Source organism: Malurus melanocephalus, unplaced genomic scaffold, assembly GCF_030028575.1.
Source record: "Malurus melanocephalus ecotype Western Australia unplaced genomic scaffold, MMel_1.1 scaffold_259, whole genome shotgun sequence".
Taxonomy (NCBI): domain Eukaryota; kingdom Metazoa; phylum Chordata; class Aves; order Passeriformes; family Maluridae; genus Malurus; species Malurus melanocephalus.
In genome coordinates, this window is record NW_026623491.1 from 866,468 (window position 1) to 884,322 (window position 17,855).

General features: G+C 39.2%; 1 protein-coding gene across 7 annotated transcripts in view; it reads left to right on the forward strand.

The window, feature by feature from the left end:
• Positions 1–17,855, forward strand: part of RIMKLB (ribosomal modification protein rimK like family member B) — a 54,087-nt gene that overhangs the window by 25,604 nt on the left and 10,628 nt on the right. For 5 of the 7 annotated variants that reach the window (XM_057375795.1, XM_057375797.1, XM_057375794.1 and 2 more), the window contains exons 4-7: positions 9,217–9,447; positions 11,366–11,452; positions 14,387–14,590; positions 16,020–17,848. In XM_057375795.1, coding sequence (XP_057231778.1) covers positions 9,217–9,447; positions 11,366–11,452; positions 14,387–14,590; positions 16,020–16,483 — 986 coding nt within the window. In that variant the 3' untranslated portion in view covers positions 16,484–17,848. Of the gene's footprint in view, positions 1–9,216; positions 9,448–11,365; positions 11,453–14,386; positions 14,591–16,019; positions 17,849–17,855 lie in introns of those variants that run through there. The other 2 variants (XR_008965961.1, XR_008965962.1) reach the window with 1 other exon arrangement.

Sequence of the window (17,855 nt, forward strand, 5' to 3'; positions counted from 1 at the left end):
TTCCCCTTTCTTGCTTGGGTCTTCCAAGTTTCATAGCATGTTGTTAAATCTTTTGCTTCCAGAGTTTTTAATCTTTTTAAATTGTTATAGGCAGAGTCTAGGAATGAATGTAAATTGCAATTCTGTTACTAAGAGCAGATCAAGAGTGGCATTTGGTAATGGAATTCTATGACTGTGTTGCTGTAAAGTGGAAGAACATGAAGAAAAATATAATTGCAAATATTTAAAGGCGATTCGTCGAGGAATCTGTGGAAGAGGTAAATGAACTGAGACTTGTCATACCTGAAATGGTAAAAAAGGTTTTGTTACTCTTCTCTGCCATTGACTTGTTTGTGATGAGAACTGTAGCCCCTTAATGATTTTTTGTTTCTTTGTAAATTGGGCAGATGATTGTTTTGGAAAAGACAATAGAGCTTTAGTTTGTAGTRTAGAGTAAGTGTTTAGAAAGATTACCAGCTTGTAGGCATTAGTAAACTCAGAATTACCCTTACAGTCTAGAGACTAGTGGTAAAATAGCTCATCTCTTAAATGTGTTGCCTTCAAAGGTCAAAACAAGGTGAGAGTGAGGGATGTCCCTTCTACATGCTTTAGCCTTCTGTCTGTGAGTACAAAGAAACCACTGCATGATTCTTCTGTTTGACTGGACTGGTTGGAAGGATAGTGTACCTGCATAATAATGAGGAACACTTAAGAAAGTTACAGATTGTAATAATTAGGAAGCATACTAAGTAAGTAACTTAATTAGTTAATTAGTAGCATGTTTTTGTCATGAGGTGGAAACTTCTGCATGCAGATCAGGTGAGGAATAATACTGTGATGTTCTGTCTGTATTTTCATTACAAATGGGCATGGAGCATGTGTACAGATACTGCAGTGTAGTTTTAACCCTCTAAAGCCAGAAAGAGGRGACGAGCTTAGTGAGTGTGCTTACAGAATTGTGGGAAAAATTGAATTCTTTCTTCTCTAGCTTTGCTTTGTAAATGGTTTTATGTTAATGTCCGTCAAAACTAAGAAACTTTTGGTCTAGAACAATTTTTTGGGGGATGGAGGTGTTGGTGTAGGAAAATACTGTACTGATGATGACACTCAATACTCTTGTATACTGTGTATCTGAGTAAATAAAGTTTTTCTCTGACAAATTAAAAAAAGCCTCACAAAAACATACATAATCTACCAGTTGGCAGGAGGTGGTATTATCTCTGCAAGCTTTGGAGTCAGTTTCAACTCATATTTTTCCCAAAATACCACAGGTAAATTCCTTCCTTTGAGAAGGATGCATTTGTTTCWAAAATCAGTGCTTCCAATTAATAAATTTAATGTAGTTTTGACTAGGAAGGCCTTAGACTGCAGTAACAGGTCAAAACAGTAAATTGAGGGGATCTTTTCATTCCCAGAATTCTGGCTCAGCTAAACATATTTAGGACAAACTGGAAAGGACAGATAGTTGGATATAATTTTTTAAAAGTTTCTGGCAATGTAGAAGTCCTTCTAGATGTCTTTTCTCTTATGAGAGACAGATATGAAGGATCTATGTCTTCATTACAAATTGAAAACTCACATCAGATGCTTCTCCACTTTGCTCAGCACTTTGCATAAGTAAAAAAAAAGGGCAAATTACTGAGATGTAAGAAGGTATTGTTTGGTAGCAAAGAGAGACGAGCTGCATTATGTTATGCATTTTAAAGGTATTTAATTGATTTTTGGTCTTGCTGGAAAAAATTTAAATTCATATCAGAGGGGAGGAGAGCCCATTCTGAGTTGCTTGAAATCTTCCTTGGGATTTCTTTCTACTTTTGGAAAGACCTTTTCAATCAACCTTTTTTTTCCAGGTGTATCCTTAACTTTTTTCCTTAACCTGCTATTCAAAATGAACAGAAATTGCACATGTAAAACATGTGAAAGACTGACTRAATGTCAAGAGTGGAGTGAGTTTATAGTAAGGTTGGTTTATAGTAAGGTTTAGTGTGTTTACAGTAAGATTAGTTTGCAAATATTTAGCAATATTAATAGTTTGGCTTGATCTTTAAGACTTTTTACAGCCTGAATGATTTTATGGTTCTGTTCTTGTTCTGTAACACTGAAGACTTGCATTTTAGGATGGGATTTTTTAGTGTTTATGACTTTCTGCATTTGAGTTAGGGAGGGGATTCCAGAACTTGTTRTTTTTAAGGCTTTCAGTGTTGGCTGGCGCTGGATAGATGGTACAGGACAGATACCTTCCCCAAGCAGGTGTTCTGTCAGGTGAGCATGCTTTAGATTTTTTAAACTTTGTAAAGTTTGCTTATTTGACCCAGGAAAGTTCTGAGATCTCATAGTGGGAACTMTTGTACAGAAATCCTAATGAGATTTAAGAGGTCTTACCTACAACCACATATAAACTATGTCTGGATTGTAAACAGATGTCTGCTTTTGAAGTGTGGCCTGTGCTGAGCAGTGGGTTTAGGTACAAGTTTCATCATAAGGCCTTGCTAAATATATTGCTCCTGGTTTCCAAATTACTTTTTTTTCAGAATATGATGTCATGATACTGTTTTAGAAAGATGAATTTTGTCTCTACTCCATGTGATTTTGTTGGARCTGTTGAGCTATGGAAGTGTACATTGGTGAGAAAACTTTCCTGGTTTAAGTTCTTGTGGAGGGGTGTGGTCATATTAAACGCATAGGATTGAATGTTATCACTTGTTAATTTGGTTAAAAAAATCTAGTTGGTAGGATAGTGTCTTGGGTTGTCTCAAACCTAGACAGATAGGAAGGGAGAGAATATGAACTGGAAACACACAGCACTGAGCTATTGTAGAAATCTGTTTCTGTGGACACCAGAGTAAAAAATAGCTTGGTAATACTAGATACCAAAGAGGCTTTTACATGGCAGTACAATTTTGGTGGAAATGTGRCAAATTAGTGTTTAGACTAATAAACTGTGGCTATCAGGTGATAAGTGATACAGAGAAAATTCCTGTGTAACTTCAATGGGGGAAGTTCAGTTTAGTGTTAATAAATGGGTGGTTCTCTAAAATTTCAGTGCTTAGCTGCTTTTCAGGGGTTAAGTTCTGGTTCAAATAAAATAGCATTTAAATAGTGATACTTYATCTAGCATACTGCTGCCACTCGCAGCCACTTCTCAGAAGAGAAATTTAACTTCAGTGACTGCCTCTGTCTTTGGCAAAACCCCCAGGCTTTGCTCATTGCTCCAAAACACTTGGATATTTCAGTGAAGTTTCAAACAAGGTTTGAAACAAGAAGTTGGGGAAAATATAATGTTTATCACCAAATTTCTGGGGATTTTATGTTGTTTRGAGTTGGGTTATAAGATAGATACATAAAGTTAAATCAATAGAGCAGCAAGCTTTTGAGGTATAGAGTTGTATTTCATGAATGTGAATTCTACTTCTGTTAATTATTTCTAAGTTCTGCCACAGCCTTGGCAGAATGTATGTTTGAAGTATGCTGAGTTGTGAAAATTTCAGAGATTTAGTTGTGGCTGAGTTTAGTGAGGGAATGTATAACTAGTTATTGCAGTAATCTGCAATTAAATTTGTGATATCTCCCATTTGAGCTTTAAGTTTGCGTTTACATGGCAGTTAGGGTGAAACACATCTAATTCCCTGCAAGTGCAGTTAGGGTGAAACACATCTAATTCCCTGCAAGTAAACTGTAAGTAATTATTAAACACTTTATAATGATTTAATGCAAATATTATGCAGTGTCTTGTGGGTGACAGATACTGGGAGGACAAATGAACCAGAAATTGGAATGCACTGATTTGAGACCAGGACTGAGTCCAGGCTTGTAGAAAAGTTTAGTGATGTCTGCGAAAACAGCTGATGAATTGTCAAGAGCAAGTAGCAGGATGTAGTACCATCAGAATATGAGGAAAGGTTTGTGTGATAGAAGGCTTGCCTGTTTTTCCCAGCTGACTGAGTTGAATTCATTATAGCCTGCTTGCTGAGTGACTGTTCATTTGGGAAACGTTAGCAACTCTGTGTATGGGTGGATGAATAAATTTGTATAACCAAGTTGTGAGAGCTGAAGACTTTCAGGATAGCATACAGATCTCTGAGGAAAAATCTGGGTAATATATCTGGAAGCTTCCAGACCCTGCTAGCTCCTGTTGGGAATGGGAGCTGTTGYATGTTTTGTGCTTGTGAAATTTGATTCAGATTTTATTTTTTGAAATGCTGCATGCACAATGACCAACCATTATTCCACTTGTATGCTGGTATGCCTGTTAGAAAATGTATTCCACATACCAGATCTGTCTGAATACTGAAACACTTTCCTGATTCATTTTACTTATGTATTTCAGAGAGCTGGTATTATTTATTAGGGGTTTTKCTAAAGACAGAAGTACTCACTGAAGTTAAAATGGTAGTCTGTGGCAGCTAAGGCCACACAGTGAGGATTCCTTGCATAGTTACTCATATTCTACATGCAGTAATTAACTTAGTTGTCATGTTTGGGCACTTCTTGTTGTCACACAATTCTCAGACAAATTCTGTGAATTATATACATTTAGAAGTCAGTTTGAAAAAAAATATGACTAGAATGTATTACGTCACTGAATTCATTTCAGCCCTGCAAAGGTAGCTTTGTCAAATCCACCTTTTGTGCATCATTCCTCTTTTGATCTGCTTGGTCAGAAATRTGATTCGATAGGTCATGAGCTTCCATTGGTAGCAAGGCAGTTTACCAGCTGTCTTCAGGCACAGTGAAAAGCTTCGTCTTTTTAAAATTTATTTAATATTACTAAGGTTTAATCTATTGTTAGAAGTACTTGATGTTTGTAAATCAAGATATATAAAGCATCTGAAATTATTTTTGATGTCCTTGCAAAGTTTTTAGACCTCTGAAACTATGTTCTTTCTATGAAAACATTTGCATTGTTTCAGATAAAAGTACAGTCGTTTGTAACATGCAAACTGGACATGAGATACTGYTTTGCAGTAGTTACTAATCTGCTGATGAATGATTCTTGTAGAGATTGGAAGGGATTTGTGTAGGCTGCAAACAGAATGTAATGAGTTTCAAAAATGTAAGCAATTTAAAATACTGCTTGGATCTGAATTAAAATGTTCAGAAGCCACACACAGTTGCTTGAAATCTTGATCCTTTTTAGCCATCCATAATACCATCATTGGTTTTTTTTTTTTTCCCCAAAGTATGTACGTCCACCCTAAAATTGTACTAAATCAGGTTTCTGACCGGCAGCWGCCATCCTGAGTATCTTACTATGCAACTAGGGTCTGCTGTTGGAGGTTAGTGTCTCAGGAACTTTATAAGGGTATAGACATATCTTCTCATCTCACAGGCAACAGCAGCAATAATCTCTGAGTCTTTTTTCTGGCTTTAGACAGCTGTCTGTTTTCTCTGGTTTTTACAGGTTCTTGTGATGACTTTTACCTGTTTGGGTCAAAATAAGCTTTTTTAGCAGAGACCAGCTGCTTTGTATTTTAAGCTCACGTGCCCTTCTTTGTGAGTGAAAAGCAGGAGGGCTGGTTGGGCCACTTGATGAATAATCATGCATTTACCCACTCAGTTCTATCATGTGCTACTTTGAGCTGTTTTTGAGAGAAACTTGAGGCTCTGACTTTGAGGGCTATGGTGTAACTAGTCAAGTTAATTCCCAGGTGATTACAGTTCACATTGCAAAAATTCCGTTTGTACTTTGAATACTGTGATGATTTGTGTATAATGTCATAGGTGTACCATGTTTGCAGAGGAGGAACAAAGACAGCTGGAACTGAGTGAAAGCATAGGTGTTGCGCAAGAGCAGAATTTACATCTGTTTTTGTTGTATTGTGTTCCAGCTCAGGAGTCTTTGCATCACGGAACCAAAGAATACCTAGATATTTTATGATAACCTAAAAAAATTGTTCCTCAGGCACTGGTAAAATGGTTGTTATATGGTGAAAAATTGGATAAGCTTGAAATCWCCCTTTGCTGCCTTATAGTGTTGTTATGTCAAAGGACTGTATAGCTATCTCTTTGCTGTGTCTACAGTGTTGTGGGCACCCACTGAAAAAGTCAACAAATTGACCAACTTGTTATTTGTCAAGGTATTTCTGTGTGATGTGAGTGTCTGCCTTCTGTGTGTTTGTGAGGTTGGTTCATTGTCTGTAGGCAGCTGTAAGTGTAACCTGCTATTACTGTTTTGGGATCAGGATGGCTCTATTATTGCAAAGAAAAGAGGGCTCATCTCAGCTGTGTGCAGTTTTGTTGCCACATTGTAAAAAAGGGCACTTGGTTTATTCAGCSTAGAGAAGAGGAGGCTGAGGAAAGACCTTGAGTGGTCTGGAGATTCCTCATGAGGGGAAGCAGAGGGGCTGGCAGTGATCTCTTGTCTGTGGTGGCTAGTGACARGACTTAAGGCAATGAAGCTGAGCTGAGTTCAGGGGAGATTTAGGTTGGGTATTAGGAAAAACCTCTTCACCCWGAGGGTGGTTGGGYGCTGCAACAGGCTCCCCAGGGAAATAGTCACAGCCCCAAGCCTGACAGAGTTCAAGAAATGTTTGGACAATGCTCTTGGGCACATGGTGTGATTCTTGGGGCTATTCTGTGCAGTGCTAGGAGTTGGACATGATGAATCTTGTGGGTCCCTTTCAACTTAGGACACTCTGATTTAAAAAGAAATGTATTGCCTCTTAGCCACTCTTACCTCTGTAACATCTTTTCTTCCTTTATTCCTCTTCATGTTCGTGATGGTTTATGGGAAAAAAAAAATGAACTGTACTCATTAATATCTTCTGTATTACTGCTTTCAGCACATCATAGTGAATAAATATTATTTTATCAGCCCACTTGGCAATARTGACCATTAACCTGATCGTTAACTGATGGGTCTCAGATGGAATGCTGAATGCATGCTTGTTCCAAAATGGCAGAATCTGCTTCTCCTTTTTACTGTAATAAAGCTGCTTCTGTTTGCAGCACTGTGTTGCTGGGAGACCGCAGCTAATTTTTATGGCGCATGTCAGTAGTACTGATTCAAATTATACATTTCATTGAGTAGCTCTTCTTTTTGTTTGTAAACTACCTTCTATAAGGGGAGAGAATTTTTTTTTTTTTTGTTCAGGGGAGAACAGTATCCAGAGACCAGAGAATATGACTGAATCTGGAACAAAAGCTCAGACTGTTCTGTTGGTAACATCATTGTRCTTCAAAAGTCACTTCAGGGGGATGGTGGCCTGGCTAAATTTACACCAGTCTGATAGTCAAGTCTAACACAGGTATACAGGAGAATTCCATGTGAGGCAAGCACATCTCCTCAAACTGCTGTTTTTCTTTTTCAGACTCCATGGTGCAAACCTTCAGCATGTGGCGTGACTTTAAAGCAAAACAACAAAATAGACTGAGAGAGTATGAGTTGGAAAACTGTCGTTTTGGTTCACAACACAGATAACGGTGGCAATTTTGGGGTTTTGTAGAAAATGCAGTCCTTTTAAAAATGATTGTTGCATAGCTTGCACGTGGATCAGGACATGCATGCAATTACATTGGCAAAAAGTGGGTGTAATTGGGCATGCACCTAAGTGGAAAAATACATGTATAAGGTGGAATCTGAGTAATAAGTAAAAAATCTTTTGCTTGCTGAATCTGTACTTCTTTTCTAGCTAAAGGAGATGGTAGTCCATTTTGTGCTGTTCACAGTCTGCTTAGGTTTGTGGCAGTGTCTTGTTTTTAATCTTGCTTGAGATGCCTCTCTAAAATGGGGTGTGTGTRTGTGTCTGGAGCCTGCTTGCTTAAACACGCGAGTCATGTCAGCTGCAATGCGGCAGTGCTTGGTGCTAATGAGGTGAGCAGCCAGAGCACCCGTCTGCTTATGTTTGCTCATCTCTGTGCAATTATGGCTGTGGGGATTGGAAAAAGGGATTTGTATTGGATGTGGCTCTGTTTTGGCCTTTCCAGAGTGTGGTTCTGTGTTCTCCTGAGGACTGGGCAGCACATTTCAACTTCCATTTTGGGAGTTAGGTGGTTGCTTCACTACATTTAATGCAAGCTCTAAAATACATCCTGGCTGGGAAAGGAAAAGAAAAAAGGAAAGTACAGAGGGGAACCCCCCGCTTCTTCTCTCCCCCCTCTTCCCCAATTCCCTCCCAATTAATTCTAATGCACCTTGAAATGAACTATATTGCTCGGCAATTTGTGCCTTCAGGTAGAGTAGATACAAGTCTGTATTCGTAAAGTAGCATCTTTGGAATAGAGTAATCAAGTAACAAAATCTGGTTAGATCTGAATAGTTACAGTGTGCCTTTGGTAGGCACAAAATGCAGATGCACTGTGATTTCCCAGCTCACCTTTTTGTTTTGTTTTGTTTTAACCCTTAAGGTGCTGACAGTAGTGTGAGCTGAGTATTTTATGTTGAAGTCATAAAGTTTTGCTTTGAACATAAGGCAAATAAAGCGAATATCAAATGTGGTTTGTCTTTTCCCGTCCTCAGATGCCAGACTGTCTCCATTGAGCTTGATGCCTTCCCGTCCAATCCTGTCATATTCCTATTCCTGCAGCTTGTCTTTCAGTGTTTCTTTTTCAGAGAATTAGCCTGTAAAACTATAGGTCTTGATTAAGTGCTATATTGATATTGGTAGCAAATCTGGCTTTCATTCCTTCCTGCCTTTGTCACAGGGTGCTTCCCTGTTAGCTGGTAAAGTTATYTCTGAGTACTAATTTAATATAAATCAGATTGTTGAAGTTACCTGTTAAAAATACTGCTGGTTTTTTGTGTTTTTTTAAGGATCGTATCTAGTCTCTGTTACTTTGGCAATATGTTGTGTAACGTGATACCACAAACAGAGGGATCAATACAGCTGGGACTGGGAAAGGTATGAACTGCATCCTGTAGACAAGAACCAGCGGTGGGAGGCAGGAACCTCCTGAGCTGTTGATACAGCTGACGTGAATGTAGTGTGCAGCTTACACCCGTAGAAAGGATGATGTGTCAACCTATAAAAAGTGTCCTTCACCCTGGGAAGGAGCACAAGACTGTGGGCCCTAATAAAGTCTGGTTTTTGCTTACTCCTAAAAAGTGGGTTGAGAGTGACATGTATGAAACAGCACAGCTGACATGATGCATGCTAGGGAGCATTCTGCTGTTTTAACACTCACTGTTGAAGTCTGGTATCTCTGTGATCACAGAGAGTGTGGTTTTTCTTTGCCTGTTTACCTTTTCCTGAAGACCTTATGACTTAAGACTGGGATGTTTTTCTTTTCCTTCTTTAGGTCTCCGGGTGAAAGGGGAGCTTATTACTGCTTACCCACAAGTGGTGGTTGTGCGTGTGCCAACACCTTGGGTCCAGAGTGACAGCGACATCACAGTCCTTCGCCACTTAGAGAAGATGGGTTGTCGATTGATGAATCGTCCTCAAGCCATCCTCAACTGTGTCAACAAGTTCTGGACATTTCAAGAGCTTGCTGGTCATGGTGTGCCTCTTCCAGACACTTTTTCCTATGGTAAGGCTGTTGGATCAAAAGGATAGCATAGCTACCTACCACAACTTACACAGTTGCAGTGCAAAAGATAGGAGTCAAGTTTTGGAAATCCATAGAGATTTAAGTAGTTCCACAGCTAAGTGTTGAGTAACCAGAAAAGAAAATTAAAGTCGTGATTCTGGTTTTGTCTTTCCTCATTAGCTTGTGATGCTTTGAAAAGAGTACTTGGACTGTACCTCAGCCTTCCAAGCAACTGACTTTGGCTCTTAGTGCTTTGATGCTTTCTGTTCTTCTCCAGTTGCCCGAAACAACAGACAAGAACTTGGGGTACTGAATGTCATGAGGTACTACAGAGAACTAGACTTTGGTACAACCTGAAAGTAGATTAAACTCCTATATGAATGAAAGTATCTGCAAATATATTAATTTTTGTGAAAGGACAAGACTAGCAAAGAGTTCAGCCCTTGTGTTCACCTTTTAACAGTAGTTTGGAATTTGTTTCCCACCAGAACAGTTATATATTGTTTTATTTTGCATGCTTCTAGGATGCCTGGTATTCTCTGGTTCCTGACAGAGCGCTAGATTAGAGGAACCATGTGTCTGAGCTACCCTGATGCTCTATCTGCTTTTAATTACAATCTATTAAAGAACTGAAGATACCCCTCAACCTTCCTTTCCTTCTGAGAAAATACCAGTGTTTTCCTCCCCTTTGTGTGATTGCATCAATAGGCTTTTGTAGTGGCAACTTGACAAAATGAGAAAAAAAACTGACAAAAGCAAAAACATGGCTTTCTATCAATTACTATGAATTACTATTTCCATCAATTACTGTGAAAACACATTTGAGAAGAAACATACCCTTTCTTTATACATGTGGTTGCTCTAACTCGTTGAGAAAGGAATGAGTTTTTAATTTTTGAGGGGAAGGGAAGACCATGAATGATGCTGAATAATTGCAGAACATATCTGTTTGATCATAAATCACTCCCACTTGTTAGTGCCTGCCTCTGGAATTTGACAGAAGCATGACTTTCATATCTTTTCTTCCTTTTTCTATTTGTTTTTTTTAAACTACAAGTATCAAGTTATGAGTGARAGTGACTTTTCCTAGTAAAGCAGGATGTGCTGAATGACATGTTACTCCATGCGATACATTAAATTCCATGGCAGGGTCATGATGGCTACTGCTGGCTTTATGACCACTGTCTTGGCTTGACTTCTGCACTCTACTGCCAGTGTGTTAGAGGGGGCTCGTSCCTTTGTCTGCTGACTTTTCTCATCTGTATTTCATGTGTTGTGGTCAGCCTTCTTTGAACTGAACACAAATAACCTTGAAGTGTCAACCCTAATTGTGTGAATGGCCCTTAAAAGCTACTCTCTAAGGTCCTTACAGGTGCAATGAGATTAAAAGGTTGAAGTACTACTTCAGGATATAGGACGAATGAGATACAGGAAAATTAACCTTCAAAAGGGGAGAGTGGACTGACAAGGTCTGGGTTATTGCTGCTCTCTGGATTATGCCTTGTCATTGTATTCTGTGTTGCTTTCTTGGTTTGTAGTTTGGATGGAAGTGTTACTAGTGTTATGTGTCTGCCATTCTCCTGTTACACATTTGAAAAGATGGGATTTGATAAAGCAAAAGGGATAAACTGGAGCAAGATGGTAGAATTGGGGCATTTGGATTTGGAAGATTAGATTGAGCCTTTTGAAAAGAGGCCTTTGTTGACTCGTGTCTTTAATTCCAAAGTAGGAGTTAGTATCGCACACATCACAAACACCTTCAAAGTCTGATCATGCTCCATGATCAAGATCCTCTTAACTGATAGTTTTTTCTGTATTATCTAAGCTGTAGGGGTGGGAGGAATCTATGGCAATTACATCCCAAATTTGGCCACACCAGACTGGTGGCTCATAATGTTGTTGGTTTTCTTTTTGCCAGGTGGTCATGAGAATTTTTCCAAAATGATTGATGAGGCGGAAGTGCTGGAGTTCCCTATGGTGGTGAAGAACACGCGGGGTCATCGAGGTGGGTGTGAGGTCAGGGCTGAAGGCAAGGAGTATTCTGAGCAGCACTCCAAGATTTTGTCTCGTCAAGGAATTATAGTTAAGAAGGTCTTCTGTGAGGTGTTAGATTWCTTTCCAATACATCTGAATTCTATCACCCTTTGAATTCTGAATGTTGAATAGACTGCAGCACTGGGAAAGAGTTTTAGTAGGACCCRGTCTTGCAAAGGCGAGGGGGGAGAGTTCATTATTATGGTGCATTGATGACTTCTGGGAGGAAAGCTTTGAACTGGATTACTGGGAAGTCTGGCCTTCGTGAAGTCGAAAGAAGCCTACATAGTTTAAGGATGTTTCTAAATRGGCAAAATAAATGAAATCTCAGTTCATTCAGTCACATTTTTTCTACTCGACTTAGTCTATAAATAGGATYCTGATTTAAATAAAGTCTTGGATACTGTTTGTCAAACTGGATCTCAGTTTTTCAGAAAAATACCTCTGATGGTGTTTGTGGTATTACAGCAGTTTCAGATTAAATAATTCTGTTGCTGATCTTTTGTTTTAAGTATTGAATATGGAACAAAAATCAACTTAATTTAGTGTTAGTGATTACTAAAGGAAAGCAGGATTTCAGAGGTTATTTGCCTAGGAAGTCGCTCTGTTTTTAATATACTTTAAAACAAAATTAATAAATACTAGATGTATATAGAGACTAAAAATGAAATCAAAGCACAAGTATAAAGAGATTWAAAATGAAGTTAAAGCACAAAACCAGGAGTTACTTTAAATAAAACCATAACTAAAAGACACCACTTTTTCCTTCCTTCTGTCCATCAGTTTGTTCCCACTCTCTGYTGCTCTTTTCTTCTGCTGGCATGAGTTCTTCTATAGGTAGGCATGTAGTAAATGGATTCAGGAACTGATATTGAATGGATCTAGATGGATTATTTTTACTCAGATTAATTCCTTACATGACTTAGCATTTACTCACACAAATGCTTGTGTTAATGTAATGGAAGAGTGAGAGCAAAGTGCTGGGGCTGAGGAAGATCAGACCTACTGCTGTTGGCAACAACACCCTTTAGTGTGGTTTTAAAGTATGGGTGGGGCTCTAAAGCCAAGGTGGAGTTTGATTTTGCAGCAAGCTGATTTTGACACCCATGGAATATCAGAGGCAGTGCATTTGACTTGACACTGCCTCTTGTGAAGATCTACTGAATTTTAGAGTTACAGCTCTTGACTTTCTTCTCCCTTTTTTTAGCCAGGATTCCTGTAATTCTGCTTTCAMGATTTGCTTTAGAGCATTTTAAATTCCAGGCATTTTAATGCGGATTTATGCAAAGTACATACCTTTTCACATTAAGAGAGTTGGGGAAATTTTTTCAGATTAATTGATGAGCAGCGCTTGCAAATTATATTTAAAGTAAATAGGCAAACATAGTCATGGGTACTGGCTGATGGATAAAAGTTGTACTGTTCTAGGCTCATTTTATGCACCGTTTGCTGTTGCTACAAACAGACCAATTCTGGTTTTACCAAGATGTCATGATGCTGCATGGTTCCCAAGAACTAAGTAGCTCCCCTCCAGGGCATCATTCTTCCTATTCCCTTTCAGGAATATAGTAGAATTAATTTCTCGTAGGAGAGATAAAAGTTTGGATGGGAGAAAGGACACAGAGGTTTTTTCTTGCCATGAATTTTAAGCTTACATTCTCAGTTCCTGTAATGAGAAATTCCATGTTCTTCAAGCAATGTTCAGTGTTATGGAAACCTTAAATCCTGTCTAAACAGAGGCTGCTTCAGTTGGGCTTAGGAGCACTTGTTGGAATTCTTTACACATTATTTATCCTACTTCTGCTACTGCTGCATTTCTGTTCCCTTACTTAAGGAGTGCAGTTTATCAATTTATTTTTGTACTCTGTTAACATAATAACATGATTAAATGACAGTTCTGCCATAAGAGAAGGTGTGCAGCCTTATTGAAAAACATAAATGTAATATGACATAGAGCCCTTAGAAAGGGGAAAGATTTGAGAAATGCAGATAACAATGGAAAGGGGTGCAGTCTTGTGAGACTGGAAATTAGATAGAAAGTGATAGAGTCTGTTTCAAGAATGACTTTAACCAGTATTAATACAATTGGGAAGGAACAAAGAAGTGTGCTTTAGAAAGGAAGAGGAATGAAATTACTTACTTTAGCTTAAAAAATCCAAGTCTTAGAGATGTTTGCTTGCAGAAAAGCTAGAGATTTGTAAAGAGGTTTTTTTTCAGTTGTAGGATATTCCATTCATTTTATATCTTGTGGATTTTCTGCTAAATTATCTTGGATACTTGGAATGGAACATTTTCCTCTGAATGTAGCTGTTCCACTGCAAACCTTATTCTGGAGTTGTGAGCCCTTTTAAGTATTGAAGAGCTTCCTAATGGAGGAACTTTGGAACTTCCTAATGGARAAGCGGGTAGTTCTGCAGTGACATACTAGAGACTTGAGAGTTCTTAGTTGCCCAGTGTTTAACAGTTTTGTGTTGTTTGTTCCTGTGTGTCAAAGCTGTAGGCTGTGGGTCCTCTCAGATGAACAAAATTGCTTTTAATTAAATGTCTGCTGCTCTTTAAGTATTTCTTCCTTTTTTCTCTCACTAAGGGCTTGTAYCACAAGAAGTTGAAACTGCAAGACCACCTCCTTTATGTAAAACATTTTTCTTTTTTCTTTTTCCTTTTTTCTTWTTTTTTTTAAACTCTTGTCTCTTCAGCTCTGTCAGTACTTGAAMACTTAAAAGCACTGAATCAGTGGARCACTRTTGTCCATGGAAGAATTTGTAAATGGGTATAAGCTACGGATGAGGCCTRTGAAAAAGGACAGCATACTTGATCAGAGGTTTTACTTTCATGTGCTGAATTCATTGATGCAGCTTAGATGGGCAGCTGCTTTCAATATCCCCATGTTCTTTCCTCCATATAGGTAAAGCTGTGTTCCTGGCACGAGACAAGCACCATTTGGCAGACCTAAGCCATTTGATCCGTCATGATGCTCCTTACTTATTTCAAAAATACGTTAAGGAGTCCCACGGCAAGGATGTGCGCGTCATCGTAGTGGGAGGCCGTGTGGTGGGCACCATGCTCCGCTGCTCGACAGATGGGAGGATGCAGAGTAACTGCTCACTTGGTAGGAAAAGCATTGCTCATAGTTTTGATCAGAATTTTTCAATCCAGTTGAAAAATGACAAAGCCAACTGAAATCAGCTGCAGGTGTTCATTGTGCTTACTGCTGGGGGTTTACAGGGGAAACACAAGAATAAGGATTAAGTAAGCATATTGAGCAAACACAGAAGGAGACAAYGTCTGCTCATGGTATTAGATGGATAGAATGGATGACAAGTAGGGGAAAGTTCTAGAGTACAAATGGAGCAACTGATGTGATAATGGCAGTTTGATGCTAATGCCATGTTATAATTTGTTTCATCCTGTTAAGTGGGGCAGAAAAAGAAGGAAGATAGGGAGCAATACTTAAGGGAGATGGCGGAGGCAGCCAGTTGGCAACAGGGTAGAAGAAAATGTTAAGAGAGGAAACTGTTGAAGGCAATAAACATCTTCTGTGCTGCCTTAAGTCTGTCAGGTTCCTCCCTGCTACCTCTTCCCCCAAAGACCATATGTGGGTGCAAGAGGAGCTACTGCATTGATTGTAGCATACTGAGAACTGAGATTCTGCATAGCTTTGGGTGTCAGACCCRGGAGTTTCTGCAGGTAAAAGGAGGAAGGATGGTTGAGGGTGCCTGACTGAARCTGTGCTGAACCTGAGCAGGGATGGAATAAAAGGTGTTCATGTGAAGTGCAGTCTTGGTTAGTSAAAATGCCTGAGAGGTTTTAGTTTCTGCTTAATGCAGAGGAAATATAGCCTGAAAGATTTTTCTGCTAAGTGGGTTTTTTTTTTTTTTGGTTTTCTTTTCATTTGTTTGTTTGTTATAGTTTGGGTTATTTGTAAACTTATGTATTGTGATAGATGAAGTGTGAGCCAGTTTATACTTAGATGATGGACTACGAACCTAACCAGCTGAGGTTAAGACATCAATGTTCACCAATKCTTGCTTTAGAGACAAGAACCTGTGATAGCAAGTTCAGAGGGATGTGAGCAGATGATATTGTCTTAATCCCCACCCCCCCTCAATTATATCTACAGTTAGATCTGTAGTCTTATTGAGAGCTCTAGGTTTAGTTTGGCTGAAAGATTTCTTGTGATAACTTACAAACATGTAAGGAAAACCTCTACCTTAGAAGGAACATGGGTAGTTTGTTAGTTGATTTTTAAAATATCCTGGGATCATAAAAATGTGTATTTTTTCTTGACTAAAAAGTCATCCCTTAACTGTTTTTTAAGCAAGTCATAATCTTGACCTGACAAAGGCGGGTCAGAATGTGTTGAAATCCTGCTATGCTATCAAGTTCATTAGTAGTCACTGTGCAAAGGCAGTTGCTTTCTAAGTGTGCTTGCAGGCTCACTTTGAAGCTCCCCARCCGAAAAGCACCGACCAGTTGAGAAGGATGTCAGTCACCTGTGACCTGAGCACAGACAACAAATTTTTTTTCACTTTTTCCAGGTGGTGTAGGAATGATGTGCTCACTGAGCGAACAAGGCAAGCAGTTGGCAGTCCAAGTGTCAAACATCCTGGGGATGGATGTGTGCGGCATTGACCTGCTGATGAAGGACGACGGTTCATTCTACGTCTGCGAGGCCAATGCAAATGTAGGTTTCATTGCCTTTGACAAGGCTTGTAATTTAGACGTAGCTGGTATCATAGCGGACTATGCCGCTTCCCTGCTGGCCCCCGGCCGCTTGACGCGGCGCATGTCCTTGCTCTCCGTGGTGTCCACGGCCAGCGAGACTAGCGAGCCAGAGCTGGGCCCTCCAGCTGGGGCCGCTGTCGACAACATGAGTGCTAGCTCCAGCTCTGTCGACAGTGACCCTGAGACCACGGAGAGAGAGTTGCTCACCAAGCTCCCGGGGGCTCTCTTCAACATGAACCAGCTATTAGCCAATGAGATCAAGCTCCTTGTGGAGTGATGCCACGTGTAAATAGGTGTCCGACAGAACTCTCTCTTGTAAATTTTTTTTTTAACCAACTTGCAATGCTGTTTATCAGAGACGCTCAGAGGAATGAGGAAAGGGGGGTGGGCATGTCAGTCAAGAGAGCAAAAGTAAAAGGCACATGTGCTGTGATTGCTGTCCCAACTCTTTTGCAGAACATAAAATTGTCTTCATTCTTCATCAGTTTTGCAGTGGAGATGCTCAGTTCATAACCAAGCGGCAAGTTTATTTGGATGCTGCTTTGGTCCCCAGATGTATTGCAGTTCATGTGTCTTCACAGGCAAGCATTTAAGCGTGATTCACGCTTGAAAGTTTTCAGAAAGTTATTTGGCAGCTCTCTGGAAACTTCTGTGAATTACTGCACCAGTTAAGTCTCTTCTACCTCTGTAAGGCTTGATCCTGTAAATTGCTSAGTGCCTCAAATTCTTTATGTGAGTTGAAGGTGTTAAATACCAAGTATTTCAAAATTCCTGGACACTTGCTGTTCCCTCTCTTGCAGATTGGAGCTGTAAGTTCAGGATCCTTTTAAAGTCATCACTTTCTGATCTTGCAGGATATGGTCTTTCAAATGATGAGGCTGAGAGAAATGTCAGTTGACTTAATGTGAACTTTCTGTAAAAATGTGTAAATTGTACCATCTTGGTATTAAGTGGCAGCTTTGTGTCTAAATTTCTTTATAAAGCTTTTAAAGGAGGATATTAGTACTTCCTGTTTTTTTCATTTCAAATCCTGATTTTGGAAGGTGTGCAGGAGAATTGGTCATTCTATTTGTGGGCAGAAGTGGCAAATTTTTAACTATTTTTTGCATGGTTGGAGGAGATAAACAGCACTGTAATGTTTGGTATACAAAATGTTTAATCTAATGTGAAAAAGAATTACACTAGTTTAAAGCAAACGTGCATCGACTTGTATTTGTTAGTGTTTTAGTCTTTCTGAGAGAGATCTGCAATGTTAATGTTCCTTTTTCTTTAATACATGCTAGTCCAACACTCCCTTCTCTATGCCTGCATCTTTAACAGTGGCCAAAGTGAAAACACTGCAGACTGTTTGTTAAGAAAACACAGAGTTATAGCTTGTACATTGGTGGGGGGGTTGTTTGTTTAATTTTTTTGCTTTTTTTTGGAAGGAGGARTGTGGTAAGGTGTGGAGGAGGGAAGAGCTAGTTAAAAGTGATTAGTCATCCAGAGGAACTTTAGAATAAAGCTGCAGTTCACACAATACTTACCAGGCTTACTTTTTCCCCACTGATGTTGGCATAAATCCAAAGAGTGTAACTGGGGAGAAGTACTCAGTTCTTAGCTTTGGGAAACATGTGGCAGATTTTAAAAAGCAAAAAGAAAAAATAAGG